The sequence below is a fragment of the Lutra lutra genome, chromosome 4, assembly GCF_902655055.1.
Source record: "Lutra lutra chromosome 4, mLutLut1.2, whole genome shotgun sequence".
Taxonomy (NCBI): Eukaryota; Metazoa; Chordata; class Mammalia; order Carnivora; family Mustelidae; genus Lutra; species Lutra lutra.
Window position 1 is genome coordinate 101,971,355 of NC_062281.1, and position 22,999 is coordinate 101,994,353.

Here is a 22,999-nt window from a genome sequence, read left to right on the forward strand (position 1 = left end):
TATCAGATTCTCTCCCCACCCTCTCTGCTCCCCTTGTAATTTTTGATCCAACTTATTTAAAAAAAAGTTACTTAATCTTCTAGACTCTTTGGGATTTAACAGTTACGAGAATATCACATTTGTCAGAAGGCCAGGTTAGAGTTTAGAAAAATAACTGTTTTCTCTTACGCTTTGCTTTGGGCCTGGTGGTTTTGTGAACTTTTAAAAAGAGCTTAAGACTATCTTAACTTTACTTGGAATATCCAGAATTTAGTTTCTTATTGTTTCTTAGCGGTCACCGCTTAGAGGAGACAGTAAAAGGAATTAATCTATTACCAGTGGCTTTCAAATACTTGAAAAATTTAAGAATTGTGACTGCAGTTCTGATTCATGCAAAGAAGGTAGGTGAGAGAGCAGGAATAATTCATTAAGCACTCTTACTACTAGATGGAGGTTATTCTTTCATATTTTCAAAGGCTTCTTAAATCATTAACCATTAAAATTTTAACTTTGCTTGCTTGGCAGTTAACCAACCACACTTCTAGCTTTCCACTGTGAAAATGCATGGGCAAAAGTAGTCTTCCTCACTATGTCAGGGCACTTAAGTTTTTCAGTTGTCCTTAGGAGACTGGTAAATCATTTCAAGCCTTGCTTGTCTTCTAAACTGTTAGTTTAACCAAGAACCCTCAAAACCTGAGGAGATATGAATCCAAGATGATTCACACTTGTAAAGAATTAAGTGTTGTTCCCATCTTTGTGGCTAGTTACACTTGCACAGAATTGACAGATGAGCTATCATTGTTATATTGTATGCTTTCTCTGTTCTACTTGAAGGAACAACCTTTTGAGATAGCTACTTTACAAATCAGAATACTGTAACTAAGAGAAGCTTAGTAACTTTCCTAAAATCATACAGCTGGGACTTGATAAAGCTAGGATTTGTACTTGGATAAAGCCGATCTCACAACTCTATTCTTCCCTTTGCATCACATGGACTAGTTAATGTTTTATTTTGCTTAATAATAAACTATCCTTTCCTCATTTTTGTCTTTCCTTCCATAGGAGGAAAATTTCCTTCCATAGGAGGAAATTCAGTGTTTTTCCTTTTACTTTTATCTTTTTTGATGTCAGTGAAAGGTGTCTAATGTGAGAAAGGATAGGAAAATTGATATCCTAGATTTGAAATATTATTTAATTTCAGATGGTACAATATCATTATAAAACACACTAGTACACTTAACCTGAACAGCACCAGGTACTATATGGAAGTTTTGAATCACTGTTTACACACCTGAAACTAATATAACCCTGTATGTTCACCAAACTAAATTTAAAATAAAAACTTAAACACATGTATTGACTCTTTAAAGAAAAATAACTTATTAATAATACTATAACATAGTGTCCTACCCATGGACAAATATTGGTGCATTGAATTGAAACTGTACACGTTTAAAAGAATGTGGTTTGAAACATTTTCTTATTTTCTTTGTATGTAGATTTCAGGATTTACAAAGGTGCAGGTTTGTGCAGATTTGAAGACCAATATCTTACGAGCTTGTAAAACAGGTAATTTATCTTTTACAGTCTAAAAGAGAAACAGCCATTTATTGATCGTCTGTGACAATGTTTTATATATATTAACTCATTTAGTTCTTGCATGAACCTCTGTGAAGCGGGTATTATTTTAGACCATTTAACAGTTAGTACTAAAAGCTACCACTTATTATGTATCAGTAGTGTGTTTCTTTACTTGTGCTATGTCAGTGCAGTCCCTGTAAGAGCTACTCAGCATCATCCAATAGAACTTTCCCATGATAATGGAAATGTGCTCTATGTTCACTATCCTTTGGGGTAGCCACTAGACACATGGGGCTTTTGAGCACTTGACAAGTTTTATTTTAGTCCATTGAAATTTTAATTTTTTAAAAAAGATTTTATTTATTTATTTGACAGACAGAGATAGCAAGTAGGTGGAGAAACAGGCAGAGAGAGGAGGAAGCAGGCTCCCTGCTGAGCAGAGAGCCTGATGTGGGGCTAGATCCTAGGACCCTGGGATCATGACCCAAGCCAAAGGAAGAGGCTTAACCCACTGAGCCACCCAGGCACCCCTGACATTTTAATTTAAATAGCCACATGTGGCAAGAGGATACTGTCTTGGAACCTTGGGTTACTCATGAGATCTCAGAATCTGGATAACCTGGAAAAATGACAATACTCTTGACTGAAATAGAAAAATCATGAATCTTTTTGAGGTTTAAGAATCAATTTGGTTTTGGCTGTTTGTTCATTCAGAAAATATTTTGTGATTAACATGGGGAAGGCCCTCTGCTATGATTAGGGAAGTGGAGTCTCTCCTCAAGGATTTTATCCACTTAAGACCCTTTACTTATTTGTCATACTGTAGAAGACAATAGCCACAAGAGATGTGCAAATAGAGTATTCTCAGAAGAAGGAGTGCTTATTTCTGGATGCAGAGAGATTAGGGAAGGTTGCTGTGGAAGATCATATTTGAGCTTGATTTTAAAGAATAAGAAGGACATGTGCATACAAAAATGGTTAAAGGAAGGGGGGTTATGCTTCTAGCAAAGGGATGGATACAATGTTTTGGAAATCCCTTTTGCTAGAACACCTAAATGCTGAATAAATTATATTAGCCTTTTAAATACATTGTAGGCCTGTAGAACAGAAAGGGAAATCCCCAGGGCTAAAAGGTCAAAGAGAGAATAGAAACCAGAGTAGTAAACTAGCAGTGTGTCTTTGGTTTGGCTGATAGCAGAAATAAAGCACAATTAAGGACTAGTGATAGGCTCCTCTTGCTCCCCACCAAGGTAGAGAGAATTCAAAGCCCTTTGACCTCTCAGGTATACAATTCCAAGAGGCACCATTCACATGGTAGTTTGTATAAATGTGTTTCAGGGGATGATTTTATTCATAAAAGTTAAAATGCAAATATTTCTACTTGAAATTATACAACCCATGGCCTTGGAGAACTACCTTTCCCCAGATTCAGCCAGGATCCTCAAAAAACTACTCAGTGAAAGGTGGGCTAGGAAAAATATCTCCTTCCTGGCAAGGGGGATCACAAAGAAATTTGTTCATTTTCACCCAGGTCCAGGTGGGTGAGTAAAGCTACTTCTTGAGAACTTTTGAAACTACGGGGTTTGCCAACACTCAGATTCAAGGTTCAAATTTACTTATCTACATGGTCTAAAAAACCTGGAAAAAAGTTGGCCCAGGTTGGTAATGCGCCAGACTGTCTGGCAAAAATAAATATAGACCCACCCTGGAATGATTCACCATTAACCTAAGCTTTATAGAATACTCCCAATTAAAATCATCCAAATATAAGTTCATATCAAAAACTGTAAAACAGGTACAAGTGTTGGTGGAACCAACAAATATGAAACTAGACTCTTCTGAGGATGTTATGTAAGAATTATCCAAAGTAAAATAATTTCAAAGAGAATAAAGGAGAAGAATTAAAGATTTTAGAAATAATTCAAAATTTGTAGAAATTGAGAATTATTGTCCCAGAAACTTATGCTGGGGACAGCACTATAGGAATGTGGCAAGGAATTATCACGTTTAACTAGATTGATGAAGAAAATTGATAGAATGTTAAAAACTAAAAAGAAAAAATAAACAGAAAGGAGGAGACTTTGATAATTCAAGCAGGAAATTACTCAGATCGAGTCTATAATGGTGACTTTAGGGAAAAAGGAAAAGAAACTTAACTTAGCAAGACTTAAATGTAGATATTTAGCAACAAGTCAGATGATCAGAGTAAATGATGAGTACAAGTCAAAAGTGGCTGAGATTTCATTATTTGGAAGAAGCTGAGCACATTGGAGGATTATGCAGGTAAGAGTTGTTCTTACAGGAGCACCTGGGTGGCTCAGTGGGTTAAGCCTCTGCCTTCGGCTCAGGTCATGATCCCAGGGTCCTAGGATCCAGCCCCACATCAGGCTCTCTGCTCAGCAGAGTGCCTGCTTCCTCTTCTCTCTCTGCCTGCCTCTCTGCCTACTTGTGATCTCTGTCAAATAAATAAATAAGCTCTTAAAATAAAAAAGTTCTTTCAAAGTTCATGGGAAATATTCAATTTCTGTCCATCAAACTATGAGAAGATACTCCTCTAAACATGACATTATTTTCATATGCATAGCAGTAATTTCTTATAACTTGAGGGTATTTCTGTATTTATTTTTAAAAATTTTAAATACATTCAGATACTTTAATATCAAGTAATCATTAGTGAATTCGGAAAAAACATCCTCAGTCTGGAATTTAAGAGAAAGTGGTGATGTGTGATATGTGTATATTTAGGTACTCTTTTTCTTTTCCCCTTCATGCAGGAGCTGGAAATATAATGGTGAACAAAACGGTTGGTTCCTGCTCTGTCAGAAGCTAAGGTTTAGTGAGGAAGATAAAACCAAGCAAACAAGCAACAGTTAAGTGAGATGAATGTCTTGGTCAGGGAAGTCAAGGGTGTTCTTGGAAACAAAGCAGGGACACTCAGCTAAAGCTGTAAGAGTTAGTACTTGAAAATATATAGGAGTAGGGATGGCTGGATGGCTCAGTCAGTTGGAGTCATGGTCCCACGGTTCTGTGATAAGGTTCCACATCAGGCTCCCTGCTCAGCAGGGAGTCTGCTTCTCTCTGTCTGCTGCGCCCTCTGCTTGTGCTGTCTCTTTCTCTCTCTTTCCAACAAATAAATAAAATAAAATAAATTAGAAAAAAAAGAAAGTATATAGGAGTTAGCAGGTGGTAGTGAGGCTGAAGGGTAATAGCATGGTGGTCTGTTACCCAGTCAGAACAGTATACATGAAGGTCTGTGAGTGTACAAGAGAGCATAACAGATTTGAACATCAGAAAGAAGTTTCCTGTAGCCATATAGCACAGTGATTGGTGCTGGAACAGAACTGCTTTAGTTCGAATTCTAAGTCCCAGCCCTGTGACCTTGGACAATGCTCTTAATCTCTGTAATTCTGTTGTGAGAAGTAAATGAGATCGTTTATTTAAGGTGATTAGTGATGTACTGACACAGAGTAGACACTGTGTTTGCATTTGTAATGATGATGAAAGCTAGAGCAAGGAATTGGGAACAAAGAAGTAGCCAGAGATGAATTACCAAAAGTTAAGTAGAGATCAGACAATGCAAAGACCCTGTAGACTGAGTTAAGGAGGAAAGACAATTTATAAGGGCACAGGGAGGCCCTGAAATATTCTTTATAGGAGAATAGGTAGTCAGATTGATATTTCAGAATTTTAGAATGATCACTCTGGCTTTAGGGTGGAGTCTAGATTGGTCATGGTCCATACTACAGAAGAACCATTTGGGAGATTATAATAATAATCGGGCCAAGAAATAATGGTATTTTCGGTAGAGTAGTGGCAGTGAAGATGGAAAGAAAGGGTAGATTTGAAAGAAACTTAGAAGGTTGAATAAACAGTGCTTACTACTTGATTATGTGTGGAAACCTGAGGGAGGAAGAATGTTTCTGGATAAGGCAAGTGGGTGAAGTTTGGTTCCATTTACAGAGAAACTGAAAGCAAGCAGGTGTTAGTAGATGGTGTGGGGGGTGATATCAGAAGTGGAAAGCTCAGGTTGATAAGTATAAGATAGTGGGAGTGGATGGCTAAAGTAGAGAGATGAAATACTTGTGAATAATTTTCTCTAATTTGCTTTTTCTACCTCAGAAGACCTGTTTGAGATGTGGTGGTTTCAACAAGGTCTCAGTTTCCTCCCGTCTGCCCTAGTAATTTGGACAGCTGCTGCTTTTATATTTTCATACATTACAGCCATAACACTTCACCATGTTGACCCTGCTCTGCCTTATATCAGGTCAGTGAAATGTATTTTTTTATAGGAGACCGTTTATGTATCATTCACATTTTAACAGTGAAGCCAACATTCCATGTTAACATTTTAAAATTCAGGTTTTATGTTCAACATTATAACAACACAGAGTATAAAAAGGAAGTTGTATTTGGTTCTTTCCATGTGATAGAGAAAGGTGGAGATAGGGATATGATTCACTTAGTGAATTAGTTAGTGAATTAAGACACTTTAAGTATCTTGTCTTCCAAATAAATATTTGAGGTTGTCTCAGAAGATAGAAGTGGAATTATTCTCCCTTTAAAATTCAAAAATGCTGCAAACAACAGTAGTAGTATTAAAAGATAATAGTAATGACAACTATTTATTGATCTACTTGCTATGTACAAGGTAATGTTCTAAGCATTCTTCAGATGATAAATAATTGAATCCTTACAACCACCCTATGAAGTAAAAATTGTTACCCCCATTTAAGAGAGAAGGAAATAAGTTATTTGTTCAAGGATTCATGACTCAGTAAGAGGTGGAACCAAAATGCAGTTTGGGCAGTTTGACTCTAGAGACCCTGCTTTTAATCTTTATGACATATTGTCTAGGTCTTTCTGACACATTAAGTATCAAAATTTATCAGTAGTATTTTTGAAATTTCAGAACTAATAATGATATAAGTATGGGTACTCAGTTGCTTGTGCTATGTTTGTAACTCTCTTTTCCCAGTTATAAAGACAATATATACTTATCCTAGCATTTTAAATAATACTAGACTGACTATAAAAGTAAAAAGTGAAAGTCTGTTTCAGCCCCTCTCCTGCTTCTGCCTGTCCAGAGGTAATTAATGGTTTGGTTGGTTTCCTTCCATAGTTTGTTTGGTTGTTATAGTTGTTTCATTTATTTATTTGCTTACATTCTGAAAAAATGACCTCTCCAATGTAGAAAATAGTGAATTTTTAAAGAGTGATGAACCAGAAGGCTAAATTTATCTTTTTGAAAGTATCAAGAAGAGGGGCGCCTGGGTGGCTCAGTGGGTTGGGCCTCACCTTCCGCTCGGGTCATGATCTCAGGGTCCTGGGATTGAGCCCCGCATGAGGCTCTCTGCTCAGCAGGGATCCTGCTTCCCCCTCTCTCTCTGCCTGCCTCTCTGCCTACTTGTGATCTCTGTCAAATAAATAAATAAAATCTTTAAAAAAAAAAGTATCAAGAAGAGATCAGAATGTTACTATCTACATTTGTTCCCACAGTGGTATGGTATGGAGCAAAAGATAGCAACAAATTGGGTACACTTTGGGAAGATGTACAAAAACCAAAGATATTTTAGAATTGAAGGTTCCGATTCTAGGAATAATTTGATGAATAATCACCACTGATCATAGCACGCTGCTACAGGAACATGTAGCTTAAGGAGACAGTTCATTCTTTAGTGACTTTTTAGAGAACATACATCAGTAATTCCTGAGTGCCTTTCAGCATTTTTATTTCCCCTTTAAGAACTTGTCTGCTTTCACTTTAAAAAGCTTTTAATCATTTAAGAGGCCTTTGGGTTCTTTTTCAGAGTTTCAGTTCTCTGATGGTACTGCATGTGATTTTCTGACAGTACCCTAGGCACTTCCTTTTCTGTCCCTGTTCTACCCTTTTATTTTTCTGCTACTGACCTTAGTATTATTACCCTGGGACCTTTCTCCAATGTTCTAATACATTTAAACTCAGTACTTAATTTTACTTCTCGGGCTCATTTCCTTCATCTGAAGAATGATTAAGTTAGACTAGATGCTCTGCAAAGTTCCTCTCAGTTCACAGACCCCTCTAAAAGGTTTAATTGTTAACAGTCCCAAAAGATATAACCAAATGTAAATTTCCACACCAAAGACAATTTCACAGCAAGTATGTTTCAGGTGTTCTCTTAGTTCGTTCAAGTAGTGGATGCCTGCATAGAATGCAGGAGATGAGTACTGGGGGAAGAGAACAAATTAGAAGCTCTATGTATATTTTAAAATCTCGATATTTGAAATTATCTAATAAATACATATATTTTGAAGTTACACAATCAGACTTTTTTATTTTTTTTTCTTTTTGATGGTGTGTGATCAAACTAGTTTGATGACCACTGGGTTGGAGTGCTGTGTTGATGAGGTGATGGACTTGGCTGATTTTACTTGTAGTCCAGTTTGTATCAGACTGTTCCAGAGCCGAGGCAGGAGCACACTTAGCCAGCCATCTTGGAAATGCATGCTTTTGTTTCCTCACAGGGTGTTTCTAAACCGTAGCATCTCTTGAAATACAAATATTAAAATTTTAGGAAATCAGAAATTTTTTGATTATAGGAATGTATATACATTATTTTTGGAAAATTGAAAGGTAGAAAAAACAAGCAGCTAAACCATAATTCTCACTTCCTGAAGATGATTAGAGTAACAGAATCTTTTGTTTCTAAAGATACATCTTAGAGTTGGAAGGAGCAATCCTTAGAATTTATATGTGTTACTTTACTTTTCATAAACCTAACCCAAATTTCACCAAACACTATTGATTCCTTACCAGATGTGACTTTCCCTCTCTTTTTGATTCCAATTAGATTGTGTTAGCTGAGATCCTTATTATCTCTTTCCTTTAGTACTTCAGTTTGTGGCCAAAGACTATCTTTTTCATCTTTACCGTAGTTTGAGAGAAGGGAAAGGAACTAACATTTAATGGGTGTCTCTCCTATGTCTGCTGCTGTGCTAGATCTTCACATGTATTGTCATTTTCATTTCCTCATGTTGAGCTGATGAGGCTGGAGGAAATTAATAGCCCCATTTTGCAGACAAGGAACAGTCATAGAAAGATAAAAGAGCATACCCAAATTTGCACAGTAAATGATAGGTGTTGATCTGGATCTGTGTTTGCCCTGAAACACAAGCATGTAAGCTGATACATTGTAATACATTGTGATCAGCAATTTTAACAGAAGTCTGGACAGGGTGCTCTGTGATTCCTCATTCTGCTAGAGGAGTTGGCCAAGGCTCTCTGGAGGGCAGGGAAAAATTGGTCTCATGTGGAAGCTACAAGAGGGGAAGGGCTTTGTCTCTTTTACTAACCACTGTACTCCTGTCCCTAAAATACTGTTGGGCACATAGTAGGTGCTTGATAAATGTTTTTGAAATTAACAGGACATGATTAGGTATCAATTGAGTTATAGACAGGGTCAACAACAGATGACAAAAGCAGAGTTGTGAAAGGATCTGTAGTGTTTCGGGAACATCCAGGTGGGACAAAGGAACACACCTGACCAATTGATGGAAATCAGTAACACAGCCCTAATGTACCCAGGGTAGGTATTTTTTGTTATTTTTTAAAAAGATTTTTATTAATTTATTTGAGAGAGAGAGAGAGAACGAGCGGGAGGTGGGGCAGAGGGAGAGAGAAGCAGGCTCCCTACTGAGCAAGGAGCCTGATGTGGGTCTCAATCCCTGGACCCTGCAATCATACTTGAGCCAAAAGCAGCTGCCTAACTGCCTGAACCACCAGGTGCCCAGGTTTGTTTGTTTTTAATTAATTTCTGTTGATTTCTGTTACCTGAAAAAGAAGTAATCTTGAGGTGCCTTGGTGGCTCAGTCAGTTAACCGGCTGCCTTTGGCTCAGGTCATGATCTCAGGGTCCTGGAATGGAGACCCACATCAGGCTTCCTGCTCAGCGGAGAGCCTGCTTCTCCTTCTTCCTCTGCCATTCCCCCTGCTTGTACTTTCTGTCAAATTAATAAAATCTTTAAAAAAAAGAAAAGTGAACTAGATAAATACTGTGAGCTCAAACTGTCATGTTCTCATAAAATTATATGAGTTGAACTTAGGAATGTGTAAAAAGATACAGGATTTGAAGTAATCCATTATTTCTTACTCTTTAGAAAAAAATACACATGTATATTTAGTGTGAGAAATCCACATACCTTCTTTTTTTTCTTTCAGTGACACTGGTACAGTAGCTCCAGAAAAATGCTTGTTTGGGGCAATGTTAAATATTGCTGCAGTTTTGTGTAAGTAATGGGAATTGTTTTAAAAATCAAAATTAATACCAAAATTGCCCTTTCCTTCTTTAAACACTTGTTACTTGTTTTACTTTCTGGTTATACCTGAGGGAATGTTACCACTAAATTATTGATCCCAGATATGTTCCTTTTCAAAGAAAGGCAGTTTCTAAAAATGCTAAATTATAGAAATAAACCTTAAAAAATATCTATAAGGCTATTTGACTACTCATCCAAATAGAAGTTGTAAAGTATAACCAAATAGTTTTTGAGACCTTAAGTGGATTTCTTAAGTGACCAGTAGAGGACAGAAAGCTTATAAACACACTGACTGCAACTAACACCAACTAAATTCATTTAGGATAAACAATTTAGAAGTTTAAGAGTAGTGGTAGAACTGTGTTTTGATTTTTGAACGATGTTCTAACGCCAAAGGAATGGAATTCTACTGTAATTTACATTCCTGTTCATTATTTTTTGAATCAAACTTGTATTAAGGATTAAAATTTTTTTTCATCAATTGTGATTGTTTTAAATATTTGCACTTTTCCAAATAGTATTTACTATCTCCTTGGATCAAAAATTGAAGTCAAGGAAATGAATGATTCAGTGTATAGAGGTTCATCTTATGACTAAAGTTTTTAAAAACATATCTACAAAAGCATATCTCTGTTTCATTTTCTATACTTCCAAGTTCTTTGGCAATACTTTTGCAATGGGAAATTTGACTTGATTTGACCCTTTCTTGATAATAACTATCGTAAAATTGGTGTTTTTGTTTTCTGTGTAATTGACTGCTATATATGATTGAACCAAGTTATAATAATTTGAAATAAAATGAAATGGGAGTGAGGCAAATCACCTTTTGGTGTTTCTTTTTTCTTTTTTCTTTTTTTTTTTGGTTGGTTGGTTTTTGTTTTGTTTTTTGCCAGTACCTGTTTTATCCATATTTTAGCAATAATTACTTTAAATTTTAATGCTAATCATCTAGAATATTTTGTTTTATATAACACTTATCATTAGAGATTTTCAGAAAACATCAAACTTATCTCTTAAATTTTGTCCTAAATATTTGTAAATGTGAGGCCCATGAGAGTGCCCTTCAGTCCCACAGAGATATTACTAGTTCCATAATGCAACCTTAAAATCAACAGCTGTTTCTGTTTTTTGGTTTTTCTCTTCTCTCAAATTAACTTTGAAAGGAAGATTTATGTTAGGTGACTTTTGTTAACTCTTTGTTGGCAACTTTATTCCCTGGTTACTTATTACTTTGCTGTCTTTTGGGTTATCTCTTCCCAGGCATTGCAACCATTTATGTTCGTTACAAGCAAGTTCATGCCTTGAATCCTGAAGAGAGTCGTATCATCAAATTAAACAAGGCGGGCCTTGTACTTGGATTACTGAGTTGTTTTGGACTTTCTGTTGTGGCAAACTTCCAGGTTTGTATTTTAGCCCAGCATAAGTATTTTCCTGAGGTACATAAATTAATACATGTTCAAAAGGAAACCTGAAACATTCAGTTACACACTGTTATTGTTTCTTTGCCTTAACAAAGTAGAATCCCCTGCCTTTAAATCATTTGATCTTCTTAGGGTTCACTACATACACAATTGGAAAAATTCATTCTCAGTAAACTCCTGAAAACCTATAAATTATTCTGACCTTTTAATGATTCACAGGGCTCTATTAGACTCTTCATTACTACTTAGTTGGAGATTATTCCAAGACCAGAGAGAATTGATATAAATTATAAGTGACACAATTATAGATTTGAACTTTGAAAAAATATATATGGCTGGGGGCACCTGGTTGGCTTATCTGGTAGAGCGTGCAACTCTTGATCTCGGGGTTGTGAGTTCGAGTCCTATGTTGGGTGTAGAGATTACTTAAAAGTAAAGCTCTTTGGGGGAAAAAAAAATATGCTAACAATCTATACTCATTTACCTATTTTATATTCTTGTTTAGATGTTCCCATTGGTCACCTCTATTTCTAGAGATGCTCAGCCTCTCATATGAGGAAGTAAAGGGAGGATATGGAGCTTTTCAACTTTTTCTCAGGGAATTCTTAAAGTAGCAGGTTAACTTTCACAAATATTTGCAAACTCTTCACATTCCTTTCAACTGACATTCTTTCAGATGAGTCTTTGGTAATACCAGCTATGTCCTGGGCATATGGGTGTTTTTTGCTTAATGGCTCTGCAGTCTTCAGAGTTTCAGTTTAGACATCTAATAACTATTTATACACCCTCATACAAATACACAGATAGAGGCATATTCATGCATCCACTGCAGGTATTTTTGCCTGACAGATGGCTTTCCTCCCACAGTGATTTAAGGCACAGACACTATCCATCTTTGAGCTCTCGCATTCCCTAAGTCCTTACTGTCTTCTGCATCCAGCCAACTGGAACAGTCAAAGAGAATATGCAGAAATCACACCTGCTTCTTAACTACCTTGACCTGACAGTGACTCACATCATCCTACTAACATTTGCTAGACACAACAAGAGGGACTGGGAAATGAAGTCATGCTGAGCATCAGTTCCTGGGACAACTCCATACTGTGGAAGGGACGCAGGACTTTTGGTGGCTAGCTGTCTTTGCCACAAATAGGATTCTCCCTTCACTAATCAATTTCTGAAGCTCAGTGTTAAAAATATGTTTGGGGGAAATTTTAGTATATGGATAGTGATTCTTTGTTCCAGTTGTCCCTTTACCAATTTAACAGTATCTCTCATCCCTGTGTGGTAAGAATGGATCCCAAAGTGACCTCCACACGTAAGATGCTACCTGTGTTAATAATCAATACTTGTTTATGCAATCCAGTAAATTCCAATGGGAGTTCCTATTTGTGGCCTGTGCATGCTGCCTTTCTGCCTTTTTCTCATTTATGTATAAAAACGGTTTATATACTTTTATTGCTATGTTCCTTTTAGCTTTAATTCTAATTAACCTTCACCACAGGGGTCCCTGGGCTTTTTAATTTTGAATCAAATTCCTTTTTTCTCTCTTGATCACATCCCTTTTCATGCAGCTTTGGACCTGTTGAATGTCCTTCACATCCTTCACTGATGGCTTCATTACTGGGCCCTATTTATAAGCAGATTCTGTAACAGTACCCCAATATCCTTCCTTGTATAAACTTTTAGTGCTTAAGTGGTGAGTGCATTGCCACTGCCTCTTCCCACTTCTGTGTTGCAGAGTTTGACTTGGAAGAGACTCTAGCACTGTGTTTTAAAGTAGGGACTTGTTGGTTTTACCCCTTAAACATTTCTTGTAAACATCTGCTTCTCTTCATTTCCATCTCTGCTTGCTCTCCCTACTATCTCTTCAACCAGTTCAGATTTCATTATCTTTCATAGCCTGGCCTAGTACTATAGCCACCTAAATGCTTTCTCTGCCTTCACTCTTACCTCCCTTTCATCTAATATTGCAGCCAGTGTAATCTTTTGTTATTATATGTACATCACACTCTGTTTCCCTGTACCCTATTTAAAGCTATACAGCTCCAAGCTTCCATGAAAAGAGATGTAATCAAGAGAGAAAAAGGAATTTGATGAACTGCCAAGCTGCTTCATTAATTCAAAGGTCTTGCATGATCTACTTCTCTAGCCTCATTCTACATCATTCCCCTTCTTAATATACTCCCTTGTAACACTGGACTTTCTTATTCCTTAAATAAGACAAGTTTATTTCACTCCATTTCACATATTTCTTTTGTTGGACATTTCACTACCCCAAACCTAAATAGATCTAGGTGTCTTCAGGTTTTCCGTGCAAACCTCTTCCTCAGGGAGATCTCTGTGAATAGACTTGTTCCTATATAGAGTTTTCTTTATGTGTATTCTTTGTGTTTTCTTAGCCTCTGGAAACAAATTCTTCACAGCACTTACTATAGTCTACTTTTTTATCTGTGGTTTTTAAAATTTTTTAGTTGATCTATTTCTCCATTAATTACGAGCACAATGGTTGTGTTCATCGCTGTATATTCATCACCTAACGTAGTACTTCAAACAAAGATGTTCTCATTGTTTAGTGACTTATTAAAGAGGCTAAAGGGACTAAGCAGGATGGATAAAAATTCTTTTGCTACTGCTGTGGTTGTTGGTGCTTAAAGAGACCTAATGTGATTTGGAAAACTCTGACTTAAAAAATGCAGATTTAATTTATTTGAAAACAACTCTGTATAATAAAATTCAGCAAACACAAACACATGCTAAGCATCCTCAGTGCATACTTAAGAGTATTTTTCCCTTCGAAGGACATTTATCTTTGAGGAAACTTGGAAAGGATAAGTAAGCAGAAATCTGTATTAATTTTGTAGGGCTGCCATAACAAAATACCATAAATTGAGTGACTTACAGTAACAGAAATGGATTCTTTTAAAGTTCAGGAGGCCAGAAGTCTGAAACTAAGGTGTTAGAAGGGATAGTTCCCTTTTGGGGACACATGCCTCTTCTCTAGTTTCCAATAGTTACCAGCCATCCTTGGTATTGCCTGGCTTGTGGCAAGAAAACTCCATAATGTGTGCCTCTGTTGTCACATGCCATTCTTTCTTCCTATAAAATTTATCTTCAGGGAGACTTCAGAGAGAGGATAAGGCTAAGTAAGCAGAAGATCAGTTCCTAAGTTTCATTAACTGCTTGTAGGTAAAGATTACAGACCATTCATTGTATACTTCTTAAGTTCTTTATCAGACATTTGCTCCTGACCACACCTATCGCTATAATTTTTCTTGTCTTTGTCAAAGGATAAGTTTTTGTCTTTGCTTTGTGAAAAGATATATTTTTAAAGAGAATAAAATAATGACTTTTGTACATGTTATTTAACTTACTGATTAATGAGGGAAATAGTAGGTAGTACAAATCAACTGAAAAGAGAAGTCAAGGTACCACAGGTTTGTAGTCAAATAAGGAATGCTAAAACAAATTTATGATGTAAAACTGGTCATTATTCACAGAGTGATAATAACATTCAAAAAGACACAATTGCATTTGTATAGATATGGATTATTTGCATTTCTGTCAGTTTTCTACAAATTAACTTCTGTCTCTACACATAACTTCTATCATTACGGAAGTTTTCAGAGCCAAGTAAAACTGACATTCGTGTAGAACCAGTGCCAGAGGCTTTAACATTCCACTGGAGTACTCTCTGGCCTATTTCAAGATCTTTTGCTGTTTCCTTGGTGTCTAAAGTAACAAAATTGAATGTCCAAGCAGAAGTACTGCCAGTTAAAACCAGTTTTAAATGCCTTTATTTTTAATTATAAAAATACGGTAATAAGTGCCCTCCATTCTTTGTTTTTACTTGTTTTTTTAATTTTAAAAGATTTTATTTATTTATTTGACAGACAGAGATCACAAGTAGGCAGAGAGGCAGGCAGAGAGAGAGGAGGAAACAGGCTCCCTGCTGAGCAGAGAGCCTGATGTGGGGCTTGATCCGAGGACCCTGAGATCATGACCTGAGCAGAAGACAGAGGCTTAACCCACTGAGCCACCCAGGTGCCCCTGTTTTTACTTTTTAATTCACAGGATTTTGTTGTTGGAACTATGTACTGATCACAGGTGGGCATCAATCAGGCTATATCAGTATTTAGCTTCATCAATTTATATGAAAAAAAAATTTTTTTAAATATTTTATTTATTTGACAGAGAGAGAGAGAGATCACAAGTAAGCAGAGAGGCAGGCAGAGAGAGAGAGGGAGAAGCAGTCTCCCTGCTGAGCAGAGAGCCTGATGCGGGGCTTGATCCGAGGACCCTGATATCATGACCTGAGCAGAAGGCAGAGGCTTAACCCACTGAACCATCCAGGTGCCCTATATGAGAATATTTTTAAGGCGAAAATTTATCCATATTCCTGCTTGTAGCCCTAAAATTGTTAATTTCGTTTTTTGCCTATATTTTTCTAGCCTTTAATCGTATGTATAGATAAATTCTCAGAAGAAGATAATACCATTTTGTATTATGTGTTATGGTACTGAAGTTTTTCTTCATTGTTACCCAAAGTGGTAATAGCAATGCATTCTTTTCTCTTCCCAGTACTCGTAACTTATTGCCAGTTAGAATACCAGAAACCGAATCAAAATAGCCCTTCCTCTCCAAAAGAAAACCAATGGCTTTGGCAAAAACATTATTACCTTTTACTTACTATAGCTTCAACTAAGAAAACTGGGTGCTATGTCTGTGAATTAGCACAGTCAGTTGTGAGAGAAGGGACCCAAGTCCTAACCTCTCCCCTCTTGTTACCCCGTCCTACACTCTGCCAGGTGCTCTGCAGCGCCTTCTCAACCAAGCGAAATACAGACTGCACCAGCTTCGAAAACTAGAGCAGTTCAACCAAAAACATTTGTAGGATTTTTGGAGAGCTACCATTGTCACTTTTAAGCAGAGGGTACATGTAGTAAAAAGTAAAATGTAAATGGATACTGATAAAAAGGAGGAAAATATTGGAATTTACGGTAATCTCGTATATAATTTATCCAAAACTAATCGATGGGAGCCAAGAGGGAATGCTTTAATTTTTTGACCCTTTAAATTGCACCCAGATTTAAATTAGATTTAAGTTGAAACCCTCCCTCCAGCTTCCCAACCATCCTGATCCTCCTTTGCCATGCGCTACCCTTTTTCTATAACCCTTATTATCATCTAACAAACGATGGACTTTACTTATTTCTAAAGTTTGCCACTTACTGTTTGTGCTTCTTCACTTGAATGTAAATTCTGAGAGCCAGATTTTTGTCTGTTTTGTCCACTAATATATCTGAGTACTTAGAACAGTGCTTGACATAGAAGAGGTACCCAAATAAACATATTATTCAGTGAGTAAATGAATAATTCTTGCCATGTTTTCAGTCGTGACTACTGGTTTACTGCAGTCTTCTGGCTTTTGTGGAGTACTCTGGGAGAGAATTGCTTCAGGAAGTAATCTCTGGAATTCATAGTCCTTTTCCATTCAGCGACTGTTTTTTCGAGGTCACTAGCCTGTGCTTTTAAATATTGTGTTGGCAATATGTTTTGAGTTTCTCTTATTTATTTCTTCTTTCTACCTCTCAGAAAACAGCCTTTTTTATTGTACATGTATGTGGAGCTGTGCTCACCTTTGGCATGGGCTCATTATACATGTTCGTTCAGACCATCCTTTCCTACCAAATGCAGCCCAAAATTCATGGCAAACAAGTCTTCTGGATCAGACTACTGGTGGTTATCTGGTGTGGAGTAAGTGCATTTAGCAGTATCCTTTGCTGTAAAACGTAGCTGTACTTGGCAGCTTGGAATTAAATAACAGAATATAAGTGAACACTGTTGGCATATTGTGAGCAGGCATTTTGTGTGGGAGATTCTTGGGTTACTAACCCTAAATTAAAGGACGAGATTCAAATTTGACATAAGATCTCAGTAATTGAGCTGGGAACAAAGATAAAATTCAGCCTGATCATACTCATTCAGAGATATGAAGGATGAGTTAATGCCCTCCCGAGAACAATTATGTAGCAGAATCTTAGGCTAGTACTGCTGATTTACTGAGCAAAGAGGGATTGACTATGCAAACCATTTCATAGTAATCCTCTGGGTACATTTTAATTTTCACTACTACTATATAATATCGAGTCTTTAAGAAAATGGGTTTGGACCTTGGAAACAAATGAATGAGTAATCCTTGTGGGACTTTAAAGTGATTTTTATTTTGAATCTAATTTAAACTTACAGGTTTTCTCTGAGATTCTCCTTGACTTACTTTTTGTATAGTGCTGACTTGCTCATCACTTTTGCACAGTGGGAATTTTGGCACAGATATTGAACAGAAACTCCATTGGAACCCTGAGGACAGAGTAAGATCTTGGAATCTATAAAACATAGTTTTATATTAAAGATGACTATTTTGGTTGATTTTGATGTATTTTTCATGTCATCACTAAAAATGATACTTTTCTAGAGTAATCATTTTGTTAAATTAGGATTATTTTCTATGTCTGATCGAGTTTATGTAGCACTACCAGTATTTTCTGTCTCAATTCAACAATGAACATTTTCAAGACATAAGGAGAATTGTGATGGCAAAGAATTTTCTCAGAAATTGACTCCTCCAAATATGGATGTAATGTAGTACAACATACCCAACTGAGCCCTTTTATTATTGGAATACTTGTCTTCTGAATTACCATCTAGAAGTTTATTATTACGTACTCTTTATTTAGGTTCCAGTATAATGGATATCTGAATGGAGATAACATCTTTGACCCTGAGGAAAAAAAGAGGAGGGATGTATGCTAACTAGATGACAAAATTAAGTTCATCTGTTTTCACAAACCTCTCAGTGGCATTTCATTTTGAATTATTTTTAAAGAATTAGCTCTGGATAGGACATGTTTGTAAGAATGAAAGAATGAAATAATTTGCTAGTTTTCCTCAGTTATAATCTATATATTATTTAATGCTTTATTTTTAGTGTAAAAATAACACTAAGTTTATCATGAGTATTTTTTACTGAAACATTTTTAGTGGCATTTAATGAATCTTATGGCTGCGGGAAAAGCAGTAACTTCCCAATTATAGAGTAGAGGTTCTCCTGTTCTTAGTCCTGTTCTTAGTTCTTCAAATGGAAATTTTATTTGATCTAGATGAAGGTACGACAGCTAGATCATTTAGAAAGACTTTCCTAATGCCTTGAGATATGTTCATCATCATTAGCCATCAGGGAAATTCAAATCAAAACCACATTGAGATATGTTCAATAAATTAGGATTGTTTTGTTTTGTTTTTTGTTTTTTGTTTTTTCCCAGAAAGTTTGGATATGGAATTATTTATAAAAGATAAATAGAATTAAGTTTTTAAACAAACGTTATTTTAGACAGTTTTATATTTACAGAAATATTGTGGAAACAGTGCAGAGGGTTCTGTGTTATCAATATATTCTGTACACACACTTTTTATTAATATCTTTAATTAGTATGGCATGTTGGTTACAATTAATAAACTCACATGTATATAGTTTTTGACAAAAGGCCATAGTATATTAATATATCCTTAGTTTTTATGTCATGTCCTTTGAAGTTCAGAAGACAGATTGGTTTGCAGATTTTATGGTTCTTTTATTTGAGAGAAATTCTAGATCATTCAAGTGAAATTTCAAAGAATTATTCTTTTTTTCCATTGTCACTCAAGGGTTATGTGCTTCACATGATCACCACTGCAGCAGAATGGTCTATGTCTTTCTCCTTCTTTGGTTTTTTCCTGACTTACATCCGTGATTTTCAGGTAAGAAAACACAACATTATATTTATGCAAACTTCCCCCAGGTGGAATAAAAGAAGATGCTATAGTCAAGTCTTCAACATTTTTGAAAATTAACTTCATAAGCAGCGATGCCATAAGAAGAGCTGCTCAGGTAAGTCATTTCTGTGTTTGGGAAAACAGTGTGTTGTTAGGAAGGGGTTCAGCCTGGAAAAATCAGTTTGTAAAACAAGTCAATTTCATCAACTCTGCCTATGTTTATGTAGGCCAACCTCAACATTTCGTTTCACCAATTCCTTTTAGAAACCAAAGAAAAATGAAGAACTTCTGAGTAGAAAAGCTTGGTTTTCCTAACTCTGTTGGTACTACAGATGATACCTTTGGCAGTACAACATCTGTTCAGTCTTTTTACTCATTAGAATTGATTTACATCTCCAATCCCAAAAATATTCTTCAGAACATTTTGAAGATGGAAAGTTGAAGACATTGAAGATGTCTTTAAGGAACAAACGCCTATATATAATTTTCTTTTCTGTTACAGAAAATTTCTTTACGAGTGGAAGCCAATTTACATGGATTAACCCTCTATGACACTGCTCCTTGCCCTGTTAACAATGAACGAACACGGCTACTTTCCAGAGATTTATGATGAAGGGATAAAATATATCTGTGATGATTGCGATTCTCAGGGATTTGGGGGAAATGTTCATGAAAGTTCCTTATTCTGCTCTGAAAATTTTAACCAGTTAATCAAGGCTGACAGTGATATTGATGAATACTGATAATCAGGAAACATGAATAAAGCCATTTGATAAGTTATTTTCAAGGATGTCTTCAAGAAGACCATGTAAAAACATTTATGCCTATACTTTCTTTTTAATCCCAGAAAATAAAACCAAAGGACTACAACGACACTGTAGATTTTTTTTAATTTATTTAAGAGAAACAAGATGTGCACCAAGCAGTCTACAAAATCCAGCCTTTCATATTTTCTAAATCATTGTAAACCATGTTTTGCTTGGAACACTCTTCTAAGAGACATTTACCAAGGACCCCAGATAATCATTATTACTCAACAACTCCTTTAGAATTGGATTTTGAAGTAATAGTTTAACCATCTAAATAGATTTCTTACAGTCTTTATAAACTTTTTTTTTTTGGAATCCACTTATTAATGGGAGCAGACCTGAATTCATGTAAGTGCTTTCATTGCTCAAGTTTTGCGCAAGTGCTTCTGTAGGTATGGACTTGATTCCTGCCACAAGGCCAAATATATGCCAAGTGGTCTGTCACAGTTTCATGAAGCTTAGTCTCTGAAATGAGATTTTAATTACTATTGCATGAGAGAAGTAGCTGTAGGCGGATTTACTTCGATTGTGTTTTATAGAAAACAAAGGTTAGTGTTCATACATAAGGCTGAGCAATTAGTAAATAACAGTAGATATGATTGATATAAGTAACCACAAACTGTAGTCAAGAGCTTCTTAGATTTTCATTTATAGCAAATTATAATTATTTATAAAAGTAGTCTTGTGTGGGCAGATATTAAGTCTTTTGAGCAGGGTGTGATCTCTGTAGAACCCAGATTCTAAAGGACAAAATCAGTCCAAAAAAAACAAGGCACAAAATAATTTGGATACCTGTATCCATCAAAGCTGGTTTTTTTCCTCTCTCTCTGTCATGCAAATGATCATATAGCTTCTACTTGGATCTCTATCTGGGCAGATAAAGGATGGTTTACAAATCCCATATAAAATTCATATTCAAATTATTCATCCAGGAGGTGCTCAGTGACTGGTTCTCAAAGGATCTTTGAAGATTAACAAGGTTTATCATTTTAGAAGAAAAGGTTCTGTAGCCAAAATAAAAAATGGTGAGAACAAGTTTAAAGCACAAAGAAGGAGCACTTTTAAAGGAAAAATGGATATATGGTGGAATCTGACCTTAATTAGGAATAAGTTGCTAGATATAGGACTGTGTAAATAATATTTCTGAAGACTTCTGGGCTAATAAGACAAAATGGGATAAAATACTGTTTACATATATCATGCAGCAGTGAACATGGGAAGATATTTCAGTAAATAGTGATTCATTGAAATCTGGCATCACTAGAAGAAAATGTGGACACAAACCATGAAAAATTTCTGTTATGCCTCTGAAAATTATGGTGCAGCCTCAATTGAGAAACAGCATTCAGTGCTGACTCCTGTACATCAGGAAGTTGAAATTCAAGTTGTGAAGGACAACAGTGTAGTGAGAGAGGGATTGATAGAATCAAAGTTTACAAATTGTATATGGGGAGGATGGCATAGGGAGAAACTTGGATTTACAGGTCTATACTAGAATATTAGGCTTAAAAATATGCACTAACACATTAAAGAAATTATTTTAAAACAAAATGTTACTTTGATAGTATTTTAATCCCATCATTTAACCTTAACGCTTAGGCATAATAGAGGCTGAAAATACAAAGTTCAAAGGGGGATTATAAGCAGAGATTTTTTAATGTGTGTTTATCCTTCACTTATGGCTGAAGTAACAGGAAGGTAATTCCCCTCCCTCAAAATATGCCTTGCCTCCACCATCAGTACAGTAGCTTGGATAAACAGATAAGACATTCCTTTTCAATTCAATCAACACTTTTGATTGAATGTTTATCCTTAAAAAAAGAAGGTCTTAAGCTGAAAGAATTAGTAAGTTCTATGAACTGAGTGTATCTATTCCTTTTTTGACCTGGATATACAGCAAGACTATATTTCCCGGCTTCCCTTTCAATTAAGTATGAGCATGAGACTGAATTTTAGGCAGTGAAATGTAAATTAAATGGATGTGCATTATTTTATTAAGGTTCTGAGAAATGGTAATGTTCTTACCCAGTTTTTTCTCCTTACACTAAATGGATATTGATGACAAGATTTTAGGAGATGGCAAAAATCACATGATAAAATGAACCTGAACTAGTCCATTTCTAATTTTAGATTTTAGAAATCAAACGAGATCTTTTATAATTTAGGAGCTCCATTTTTATCCATATCCCATTTATTTAAATTATATTGTATGTTGCCAGAATAGTGCCATATATTGTAAGTGTTCAGTGGATTTGTGAAAGAGAAAGAGAACTTTTCTTATCTCTTCAATGCCCTGTGTAGACTCACTGTGAAATGAAGTTCAGTAAACATTGGCTTACTAGTAACTTTATAAATCCATGATGTATGTCTTACTTCTTTTCAACCAGCCAGATTGCTAATTTTAGTAAACTATTCATTTACTAGGACAATAAGAACATAGAACAGAACTAAAATAAAGAAAAATATATTTCTGAGACATCGTAAGTGTAAGCAACTGGGTCCTCCAAAAGGCATGGTAATTTGAGAGAAGTCACCTACTGAGGAAGCCTGAGTAGAATACAAAGAGAATACTTCAGGAAATCTAAAATATGCTATTGAAATGTAGTGCAGAGAAGAAGTCCCCATGTTCGGATATCAGGCAGTTTAGCTAAAAAGCACAAAGATTCCACTAGGATCTCATCAGTGCTCAGATCCCAATCCCCACTGAAAGGCAACTCTTTTCATTTAAAATATTTGAAGCAAGTGCTAAAGTTAAACTAAATCAGCTGCAGAGCTCATCTCTACCTCAACTACGGATGAGATTAACTCAGCTTCCCACTCTAAGAGCCTGACAAAGGAACAGCCATGCCCTTTTGCAGCAGTAACTATTATTTATTTTCATTTTATTTTCTATTGTTCTTTTATGAAATTATAAGAAGAAATTATAAGACCCACAAAGGAGCAAAAAGTTTGATCCCGAGAGCAAACAGTCAATAGAAGCAAACTCAGATTGCCCAGATGTTACAGTTATCAGAGGTAGGTTAACTATGATAAAAATGCTGAAGGAAGTAGTAAAAAGGGTGGTAAACATGAAGAGATTGGGAATTTCAGCAGAGACATGTAAATT

The 22,999-nt window shown here is 35.9% G+C and overlaps 1 protein-coding gene across 5 annotated transcripts; it reads left to right on the forward strand.

The window, feature by feature from the left end:
- The first annotated feature begins 1,478 nt into the window (after positions 1-1,478).
- Positions 1,479-19,955, forward strand: DRAM2 (DNA damage regulated autophagy modulator 2). 5 transcript variants are annotated; one of them, XM_047724053.1, is made up of 9 exons: positions 1,479-1,548; positions 3,746-3,843; positions 5,680-5,824; positions 9,754-9,821; positions 11,112-11,251; positions 16,868-17,045; positions 17,561-17,643; positions 18,977-19,069; positions 19,587-19,955. In XM_047724053.1, exons 3-9 carry the CDS (start codon positions 5,694-5,696, stop codon positions 19,692-19,694), a joined length of 801 nt encoding a protein of 266 aa, XP_047580009.1. In that variant the 5' UTR covers positions 1,479-1,548; positions 3,746-3,843; positions 5,680-5,693; the 3' UTR covers positions 19,695-19,955. The 5 variants fall into 5 exon arrangements, with proteins under 5 accessions (XP_047580009.1, XP_047580007.1, XP_047580008.1 ...); XM_047724051.1 differs by lacking the exon at positions 3,746-3,843 and adding an exon at positions 4,335-4,429; XM_047724052.1 differs by lacking the exon at positions 3,746-3,843 and adding an exon at positions 4,335-4,429 and having other exon boundaries at positions 5,683-5,824.
- The last annotated feature ends 3,044 nt before the right edge of the window (positions 19,956-22,999 follow it).